This window comes from Cyphomyrmex costatus, unplaced genomic scaffold (assembly GCF_001594065.2).
Source record: "Cyphomyrmex costatus isolate MS0001 unplaced genomic scaffold, Ccosl1.0 scaffold50, whole genome shotgun sequence".
In the NCBI taxonomy this organism is placed as follows: domain Eukaryota; kingdom Metazoa; phylum Arthropoda; class Insecta; order Hymenoptera; family Formicidae; genus Cyphomyrmex; species Cyphomyrmex costatus.
Genome location: NW_017279268.1, coordinates 102,198 through 113,213, shown reverse-complemented (window position 1 = coordinate 113,213; position 11,016 = coordinate 102,198). Strand labels below are relative to the sequence as shown.

At 32.3% G+C, this 11,016-nt stretch overlaps 1 protein-coding gene across 3 annotated transcripts; it reads right to left on the bottom strand.

The window, feature by feature from the left end:
* Window positions 1-1,592: 1,592 nt before the first annotated feature.
* On the bottom strand, window positions 1,593-9,790 carry LOC108778499 (Son RNA binding protein). 3 transcript variants are annotated; one of them, XM_018545704.1, is made up of 13 exons: window positions 9,330-9,790; window positions 8,919-9,251; window positions 7,852-8,176; window positions 7,470-7,688; window positions 7,242-7,393; window positions 6,468-6,613; window positions 6,253-6,361; window positions 5,221-5,360; window positions 5,019-5,129; window positions 4,386-4,499; window positions 2,533-2,761; window positions 2,291-2,406; window positions 1,593-1,823 (listed from the first exon to the last, which is right to left on the bottom strand). In XM_018545704.1, exons 1-13 carry the CDS (start codon window positions 9,649-9,651, stop codon window positions 1,710-1,712), a joined length of 2,430 nt encoding a protein of 809 aa, XP_018401206.1. In that variant the 5' UTR covers window positions 9,652-9,790; the 3' UTR covers window positions 1,593-1,709. The 3 variants fall into 3 exon arrangements, with proteins under 3 accessions (XP_018401206.1, XP_018401207.1, XP_018401208.1); XM_018545705.1 differs by lacking the exons at window positions 1,593-1,823; window positions 2,291-2,406 and adding an exon at window positions 3,104-3,183 and having other exon boundaries at window positions 2,691-2,761; XM_018545706.1 differs by lacking the exons at window positions 1,593-1,823; window positions 2,291-2,406 and adding an exon at window positions 3,119-3,183 and having other exon boundaries at window positions 2,714-2,761.
* Between the last annotated feature and the right edge of the window lie 1,226 nt (window positions 9,791-11,016).

The following is an 11,016-nucleotide window of genomic DNA, read 5'->3' as shown; positions in this document are numbered from 1 at the left end:
TGACAGATTTCCTAACCTAAATAGTCGTCAACTTTAACGTTAAATATCTCGGTTCGTAGGGCAGAGCGACACTTTTTTCTGCCAGATTCTTTCGTTTCATGCAAAAACGCATCGAATAAGCCTAATTTGATCGATTTTTAAGGTGAGGCAGTGATTCTGTATAATTACCCGGCAGTGCTTGTGCTCAGACCCTTAGATAGACGGAGCGTTCATACGTGAGAAGTTGAAGACAACATTGAAGGACAGCTCTATTCCAGACTAGAGTCCCTATACTAAGAGTCTGGCCAAGGTCTAGTTCTTTGGTCTAGTTCGACAAAACATGGCGTCGTCGTACATAACCAAAAACGTGAGGGGCTACGCAAAATAAAAGGAACAGAGAATAAGAATTTCAACCTATCAGAAATCATGTACTATGGAATAAACAGTGTGTATTCCATAGTACATGATTTCTGATAGGTTGAAATTCTTAAGCGGGGAGCACAGACTTTTGCATAACGCATAAAGCATGTGCATAAGGAATTTCATTGGTCCATTTTCTTATGCATGAGTCAATGGACTAATCAAATTCTTTATGTATATGGTTTATGCGTTATGCAAAAGTCTGTGCTCCCCGCTTTATTCTCTGTTCTCTGTTCCTTTTATTCTGCGCAGCCCCTGATGTGATCGATGTGCTACTGCACTATTCAATAAAATAATGAAACGGTATATTACATTTCGCATAAAAATTGATTGCAACAAAGAACGATTACAAAATAAGAATTATATAGTAGTAAAACTATGGCTAAGCATGCTACTATTAAATGATATAATTTACTTATATTATTTTAATGTATTTATAAGTAAATTAGAGGATATGTTTACTTATGAATACTATTAAAATTTATTTGTATTTGTATTTTTACATTAAATAAAATGTTAAAAATAACTTTATTATCTCACATTGTTCTGTTCCTACTAATTGAATAAAACTAGTGCTGTTTAAATTATAGATATATATATTTTTCATATTATATTCCTTAGAGATGCACGTCGAGAGAAGATAATGAACTCTCTATTTTGATTTTTGCATGTAGAAAATGGAAGCTTTCCAACAAGCAATCATTCATTCTTGTTAACATTTGTGAACAACAAGGATGTAACGATTTATCTTATCAATGTTATCTGTGTCTCTTGTTAAAAAGCTCCCAATAACTTCAAAAAAAAAATGTTTGAAAAAAGAGAAAAAGATTGAGAATAAATGTATGTAAAAAATTACATAAATTAAGCTTTTATTTAAAATGATACTATTAGTTCTTTTGAGAATTCAAACTCTTCTTTTTCTATTGCATAGTATTTACAATAAATAAAAGATGCAAAGATATGTTAGACAAGAGTTCTAAGGCCGACAAAAGTATACCTCAATATTTAATTCTTCAAGCTACCAATGAATTTTCTAATAGCATAATTCACGTTTTTTTGCTACTAGAAATAAACATTGGTATATGTAGTTGTGTACACATCTTGTGTATTATATAGCACTACTTTAAACTAACTTTAATGGATAATTATAAGAATTTGGCAATATCAATCACTTTACTTTTCGCATTTGTTAACACATCTTCATGAATTGGTCATTTGTATCACATTTTATTTTTCTGTGAAAAATTGAAGAGTACCATTACATAAGACAGCATGATAAGCTCTTCACGAGCTTATATCAGTGCATGCGATTAAGAAGGCAGCAAGCCTAAGTTCTGTAGACATATTTGCGCTGCTTCTGCCTTTGCCTGTTTTTTGTTCGAACTCGCAACACTCGGCTTATATTCAATGCCATTTACTTTTACCTATAATAAAAAGATATATTTATATATAAATATATTATATACTTATTGTTAGAACCTTTATACACACACGAACGCATGCATGCACGTACGCAAGCACACATGCGCACACACAAAGTAATAAAAAACTGATTCGAGTCCTTTATCATCTCTCAATTCTCGCAATTTTTTTTTAGTTACCCGATAAGCAAAATATCTAAAATCAACGCAACTTTCGAAACAACTATAAGATATCTTTAAGAAACATCTTCAAAATATTTCACAAAGAACACTGAAAAATATCTTAAAATTATGTTGTGCACTTATTTTATCTGTTTATTCGGCAATTTTTAGAAATTATAATAATATCTAACTATTGCGAAAATTGCAAAATAATAAAGGATTTTTTTATTCGGTTATTTATCAGGAATAGCATTATATGATTAGTAGGCGTTATTTAAGAGACACCTATTTATAGCAATATTGCTCACTTTGAAGAGAAAATTTTTCCTGTGGTCTGGTCCAGATTCAAAACATAACTCATAAATTGGTATTCCGAGTTTCTTTTTTGTGCAATATTCCCCTAAAAGTGATACCGGATGTTTGCCTAGAACAAAATAAATGTGGATAATCAGTTTGATTTCATTTTAACTAAATATATATACATGTATATACACATACGCACACACATTTATGTATCTATGTGTTCGCAATATAGTTTAGATTGATATACCTTCCAATGTTTTGGTAATTGGCACCATAGGCTTTGCAGTTTTGCTAACTTTTTGAATGATATCCTGTTCGGAAATTAGTCCTTTCTTGTCTAATTTTACCTCCAGTTGCAACGGTTCCAAGGCCCCTTCTTTATTCTTTCCTAGGCCCTCACCAGGACGCCAACCCATCTTCTGGAGTAATGCCATACCCATCCCACCTGACAGAGGCTGTGCCGATACTAATTGGTCCTAAACAATTTGTTGAATTAGAAGAAATAATGAACCTATGTAGAGTTGTATTGCGCGGATATAGTATTAAATTTTTATAATCTTTGATTTGTTTAATGTTTTATTTTTTGGAATCAATAAATAATTACTAAAAGAACCATGTATATTAAATAATTAGATGATACAATTCAAGTAAATAAACTCATCAATAAGACAAATATATTCGATTTTTTTTTTGTTATAATCTGAAAAAACCTCTCTCTTTCTCTTTGTGTGCGTGTGAGGTATGTGTGTGCATAATGTTGAAAAATTTGAAGATATAATTACGCGAATTTGTTATACAACTTGCATAAAAATACTTACCAAACAGATACATACCGAATAAATAATAATCTCTGCATCAGGCTGCCGAAGTTGTTTTTTTCTCTGATGTAGCTATATGCCTGTAACAAACCCTCAGGTGGATGCAGACTAATGCTAAATATCCCAGCTTTATGAATAAAAAACAATATATCGGCTTCTGATGAAATCCTAGGAAGCTGATGATAATTAGCAATAATCTCACAAGAGCTTATTATCTCAGTTTTATATATGTGTATATATATATATAGTGTTTTAGATTAATGTATTATAATTTAATTAGAAATTTTAGATTAATATACATATCAAAGTCTAATTTATTTTTCGTATTGTGCTCTTATAATAAAATTTGTTCTCAAAATAAAATTAACTCATATTATTAAGATTTAAAATCAAAACTTTTAAAATTTCAAAATTTAATTTTTATAGAAATAATAATGCTCCTGTGTCCATGCAGGCACAGAATCCATTCCTAAATAAGAAATAGTCTGTGCCTACAACACAGTCTCTACTAATATCAATGTTAACTTTTTATCGATTCTAGTAGAGACCGTGCCCGAAAATTTGTTACAGGCAATTCAGTATGTCAATAGTGTATTTACTGAATCAATGACAGGTCAAAAATCTTAAATGACTCAATATTATAAAGCTAAGACTCCATGTATGCGGTGAGCAGCGGCAAACGCATGCGGTGACCAATCAGAACCCAGGCGCATGCCGTACTCCTGCCGGATGCGGCATGCGCCTGGCTCCTGATTGGTCACCGCATGCGTTTACCGCTGCTCACCGCATACATGGAATCTTAGCTTAACACAGAATATGATTTTATTACAAGATATGTTAAATTTGTTTCATTGTTTAATAAGAGACAGAAATTAAAAAATTTAAGAGACAGAAAAAGAAAGGAATTATAATGGATGTGTTAAGATGCATTTCACATATTGTATATAAAATAATGTTCTCTTAATGAGAATTTTAATTATGCTGTATTTTGAAATTTAAACATGTGATTATAAAAATAAGTTTTTTGTAGTGTGTATGTATGCGCGCGCGCACACACACACACACACTCACACACAAATACACACTACAAAAAACTTATTTTATATATGTATATATAAAACAAATAAAATTAAACAAATTGTTTTATGTATATATAGATATATAAAATAATAATTTACGTTTGATTTGAAAATGTATTGTGCATCGAGAGCTTTGATTTAGTTGATTCAAAGATGAATTTTATGAAATCAGAGTGGAATAAAATATGCATTAATAACTTTACCTTACGTGCCCAGGCTTGATAACCTGAAGACAATTCTGCAGGTGTAAGTACTTTAACTCCTGTACTACCAGTAAACTGACCTGGTATCTGCTTACTTTCAGCCCAAGTTTTCATCTATAAAAACATAAATAGATTCAAAATGTAAAATATAATTCCTATAAGAGCCAACACAGGGTATCAATGTGTGAAATAAAATATATTTATAAAATAAAATAAAATGTATACGTTTTGACTCTGGATTTGGATTATCTTCAGTACATAAAAAAACTTAAATATAAAAAATTTGTAACATTATTTTGTTACGTCGTAATTAGTGAAGATTGTGTCCTATCTTATAAACATTATTACATCAATTTGATAAAATTAATGTCATAATGTTTCAAATAAGAAGACCTAAGTTTCCGTTGTGCATCTTGTCATTGAAAAAACGTATAAGTTTTATTTTATAAATATATTTTATTTCACACATATATATCCTGTGTTGGCTCTTATAAGCACTATATTTTACATTTAGATAAATCTGTTGAACCTGTGTATATGCGTGTGTGTGATTAATAATTATTTTTATAAATAAATTCATGTGTGCGTGCGCGCACCATGTTATTTTATAATAATCTATATCGCTTCTTTTACCTCATTTTGTGCCCGTTGCATTGCATTCAAAGCGTTTATATCATTTGGATTTTCCCTTAATTTTCTTATAGCTGCTAATCTCTCAGATACTATGGAGCCAATATCCACGGTCTACAATCACAATTGGAACATTTTCACTAATCGGCCATACAATTAATTAACTATATAATTTTACAACATATGCATATTTTTTTTATTTTACCTCCGTTGTTGTTGGAAAAACGGTTTGCACCGGTTGCACAGGAGGTGGTAGCGTTATAGCCAACGGTGCATTTGTACTAGCTGGTACAAATATCTTTTTTGGTTCTGGCTTCTTTGACGTAACAGGTACCCATTCGTTTTCTGAAGACAAATATTGTACCATATGAGTGCATTAGAATAAAATTACGAATTATATCGTAAAACAATATTCAATACTAAAGACCGTTAATGTATGAACATAACTAATATGAAGCCTACAACAGTCTAGCTAATCTTAGTGTTGCTTATATATAATTTCACATGAATTTATATACTGATATATGTAGTCTTTCTAAATTGCGCGCCGAACGATTGTCGGCCTTGAAACGCAACTCTAATAAACTACCGCAGTACTACCACGAATTAAATTGATTAACATTTAATAATTAATTGATGCTCTTTTGGCATTTTATATCGATGAAACTATATTATAAAATCTGAAAATAATAATTCTTATTGTGAAAAATATTATCTCGGCCGGGAGTCAAACCTGGATACCTTGCTTTGCACGTAAGTATCCTAGCCAATTAGACTACCGAGGCCTTAGTAATATTCCTCGCAATAACTGATATATATGTGAAGTGATAAACGCTTTCTTTCAGGCGCGTAAATAAAGAATATTAAAAAAAAAAACTAAAGACCGTTAATGTAAGAACATAACTAATACAAATACGAAGCTTATAATAGTTTAGCTTGGATTTTTAGTTGCTTAGATATAAAATACCGCGATACTATCACAAATTAAATTAAGCAAGGTATCCAGGTTCGACTCCCACCCGAGGTAAAATTTTTCGCAATAAGAATTATTTCCAGATTTAGTATTTTCAGATTATTTGAGTTGCGTTTCAAGATCGACGATTGTTCGGCGCGCAGTTTGGGGAAACTACGTATATTAGTATATAAACTCACGCAAAATTATATACAAGCAATTAAAGATCCAAGCTAACTGTTATAAGCTTCGTATTCGTATTAATTATATCGTAAAAGTTTCTACCGCTTTTTCTATGATGTTGTCCACTGGAGACAGGAAACTGCAATCGCAATTGATTTGACGTTTCAGCTGTTTTTTCTTGGAACGTTTTTGTTGGTAACTGTTTTGCATCCTGAAAGGGAGAAATAAAATTTGCTTTAAACTTTAATATTTATATCGCATAAGAATATAATAAAACTTAAGATTTATGAACAATATAAAGTAATTTATATGCCAACCTTAATATTCATTATAATAGAACTGGGTCTTTCTTTTAAAAGAAAAGGATGATGAAATCCCTTCTCAGACTCACTTTCTTCTCCTTCAGAAGAGATACTAGATAATTCGCCTAATGCTTCAGACTTAGATAACGATTTACAAAAATCTGAAATCACAATTTTATACATTACACACGCACGCACATGTACATCAGGGAATGAAAGTAACTCGTTACTAGTAACAAAGTTACAGTTATAAGTTACTTTTTAGATAACTTCAGATTTCTTTTTTTGATAACTATATATCTGTAACATAGTTACATTTCTTTGGTAATGGTAACGAATTTTGTAGTTACTTTTATCGTTAATTAGCACATGATTGGACAGTTTCATTGGTATTCACATTTATATAATATATTGAATCAGTATCTCAGTTTGCTGCATATTTTACAAGTTTCAGAATTATAAAATTATGTTTTTAAGAAAAAAAATTAAAAAATAAGTATCATTATTGTGTGTTATTTTTATTGATATTTAAACAGAAACATACATTGCAAAAGTCTATTTTTAGACTAATTTTTTAAAAAGTAGTGAAAAAGTAACGAAAAAAGGTACTTTTTTTTTTAGTAACAATAACAAACTCTATAATAAGTTACTTTCAAAAAGTAACTTTCAATTCCCTGAGATGTGTGTGTGTGTGTGTATGCGTGCGTGCGCACGCGCATTCTACGTAAAAATTATATATATAATTATTAATAAAATTAGTGTACAAAAATTAGTGCATAAAAAAATTACCTGTAAGTTCGTCCACTGTTTTCCCACAGGTTTGTATAGCAGCGATAGCTTTATCTTGTTGAGCTATTGATAGAGTTCCTTGTTTAATCATACTTATAACATTTTTTCTTGCGATTTCTAAAAGTTTCTTCTTGTTAATCTCTATTCTTTCCCTAATAAAAAAATATTTAATAAATAAGAGATTGATATATAAATATTGTTGTATTAACAATTTAATGCAATATTAACTTTCTCTCCCTGCTCACACTTCGACCTCGTGTATATTTGTCTTTATTTTCAATGTGGTTTCTGTATCTGTATTTTTCTCTACTTCTGTCAGAGTCTCGCTTTTCTCTGCTCCTGCTCCTCTGTTTTTCTCTTCTGTCGCTTCTACTGCTACGTGAGTTATATCGCGTTCGCGATCTTGATCTTCTGTCTTGTGAATGACTATCCTTATCTCTCTTGCTTCTGCAATTAAAATTCTACATTATTCTGTATTCGTTACATATAAATCAAATACATCCTTTTTCTTTCCATCTATTTCAAGAACAATTTTTTAGATTTAAATCATGTTAAAATCTCTAGACTTAAATAATGATTTACTCTAAACTAATCTAAAACAAATTTAAACCTTTTTCTTTCCCTCTCTTTCAAAACTAATCTAAGATCAGTCTTTGAGGTGACCAATTCCTTTGTTGGACTGAACATTTTATTTCTTATTTTATCTCTGTTCGGGCTGAATGATGATGATCGATTTCGAGGTGGAGTAGGACTCAAAGTAGGTGTTCTGTTAGTATTGTTATCCTCACTGCTGCTGTCAGACAGCTCACCATCTTCCATTCCAGCAGCTTTCGCCTTTTGTTTATTTTCTATCGCTTTTACTGTTTCATTATAAACAGTGCTATTTTTCAGATCTTTTATCAATATTTTTCCTTGGGAAGGCTGCTTTGCTTTTTCTATTTATAGAAAGATATTATTTAATTTATACTTGTTTTCTTCTTTTTTATATACATTATATATTTTTAAGGCTAACTTTTTGTTAGATTCTTTCCAATCATTTAACACATCTTAACACAAACATATATAGGAATGCACACAACTTAGTATTGTACATGACTCTATTAAAACAAAATATACACATTACATATGGTTTTAATCCATTTGAGATAGAGTTAGATTAAATGTAGCTTTCTCCATCAATATTAAATTTAAAGAAAAAGTCCATTCAACATTAGGTACAGCTACCATGGTTAGTAACATATAATTGTTCATAAAAAGCACACCCTTATACAGCCAACTAATAGCTCTTCAGCTAAGTATGGATGTGTAATATTGTATTGATGATTACAGCAATTAAAACAAAACTTATGTCATGTATTATATATGAAAGTCTAATATAATTCTACAATTGGAAAAAACCTATTATCTGATTAAACAAATTATTAAATTATCTAGTTAACTAATAGTGATGGTTAACCTCATGCTTCATTCACAATGAGTTTTATCCATGATATCATAGATAAATCCAATTAGATAAAACATCAGGTTAAGCCTAACCATAAGTTCACTAGAAAAAAAAATTAAATCTTATATATATATATATGTATATATAATTATATTCAGATTATATATCTCTTAATATTATATATACATTTAAATAACAATTTATAAATATTATCAACTGTAAAAAGTACAAACCAAGAAGTTTAGGTATTACTGGTTCATCAAATTCATCATCCTTTTTTGATATAGGTGGTAACTGAGGACTACCAAGATTATTTAAGAGTTTATCAGTTGAATCTGAATCTTTCTTTAAATCATGAATATCTGGTTTTTCCTTGTCATCCATACTAATTTTGTCTGATACCTCAAAATGTGATTTTGCATCATCATATTTGGTGTCTCCATAATCATTATCATTATCCATCTTTGCTATTTTGGTCTTACTATGACCCAAGTCCGATGACTTGCTAGAAACAGATTCATGTCTTCGCTTGGATTTCTTCTTGTGTTTCTTCTTTCTTTTGCTACCTGATTAGTATGAAAAAAAAGAGAACAATTATATCGTTACAGAGTGCTAACTAATATGTAATGTACATTTTGTGTTACCATCTGCATCACTATTATCCGGGGAATCATGTTTCGACTTCTTCTTGTGTTTTTTCTCTTTGTATTTATTTTTCTTTTTGATCTTCTTCTTCGTTTGAAGTTCATCCGATTTATTGTTAGCAGTCTTGTCAACGTCGTCACTCCATACCTGGGCGCTATTTAACGGCAGCGCGATACTGTCATCAGGTGTGTCAAAGGTGCTAAAAAGCTCAGTCAGAATCTGATTAGACGACTTCTCCGGAAGCCCGGGCTCCTGTTTAATCTTCACGCCGTCCACGCCGACGGCCGTGATTAGGTTCGCAATGTCAAATAAATCTGTCATCACAGTTACTCGACTTATATCTACTTATTTATTTGCTTGTGCAGTACGAGTACTCCTGGACACCCGCGTTGACCCGCGTAGTCTGCAAGAGTTTAGTAGCAATCAATCTTTTTTTCCCGTAATGTTTCTAACCCCCATATACTAGAGTCCCTATACTGAGTCTGGCCCAGTGTTGCCGCAGGTTGAAAAATAAATTCACTAAATGGGAGTCTGAAAAACAGAAAGTCGACTACCTGATTGGCTACTGCTTTTCCGCTTTCCGTTTTTCCGTCAAGGTGTGAACCCGCCCTCTGTACACGCTTACCGACAACTGTCGGTGTCGTTAAGTAGCGATAGCCAATAAGAATCGCACTTTTCTCCTAGAACAGTCCATCTCATTGGTTATTGCTACTTAACGAACCCGACAGTTGTCGGTAAGCGTGTACAGAATAGACCGCCTGGATGCAAACCCATACAGCGGAACGAGAGCAGAAATGGGCCTTCTACAATAAGCCATAAGTCATAAATCGGAAGTAAGAAACTAAAAATTGACGACTGTGATTGATCCATTTCTAGTTTATGACTTATGATTTGTGACTTACGGCTTATTGTAGAAGTCCCAGAACCAATGGGCGCATTCAGCAGAAAAGAGCGCTACTAGAGCGCTCGCTGTTATTGGTATATTCTTTCAGATTTAAAATTCTGATTGGATGATCTAGAAGAATACACCAATAACAGCGAGCGCTCTCGTAGCGCTCTTTTCTGCTGAATGAGCCCAATAACGAGCATTCCATGTTTCTAGAGAATCTCGTGATTGGTTCTACTTTCGTTCCGCGACTCTATTCCGCTGCATGGGTTTGCACCCTCACTCTCCAAAATTTATGGCTGCGCGAATCGCACCACTTTCATCATGGCGTCGATGTCACGTATGGATACTGTGTCACTGGGCGCATTCAGCAGAAAAGAGCGCTACGAGAGCGCTCGCTGTTATTGGTGTATTCTTCTAGATCATCCAATCAGAATTTTAAATCTGGAAGAATATACCAATAACAGCGAGCGCTCTAGTAGCGCTCTTTTCTGCTGAATGCGCCCACTGTGTGTCACTGTGGTGTCGATGTGTGCAGTGAAAACAAAGGCCTCGCACAATCAACAACATGACTGACTGTAGGACACATAGATCAAAGGTACCGGAGTGAAACTACTGTACTTACTTATACTAGAGTCCTATACTAATAGCGTTTTCCACTGGGAAAACTGGTGCAGCACCAGCGCCGTTCTACCCAATCAGCATATTATATTTAAAAAATATTTTTTAAATATGGTATGCTGATTGGGTAGCACGGCGCTAGTGCTGCACCAGTTTTCCCAGTGGAAAACGCTATAAGT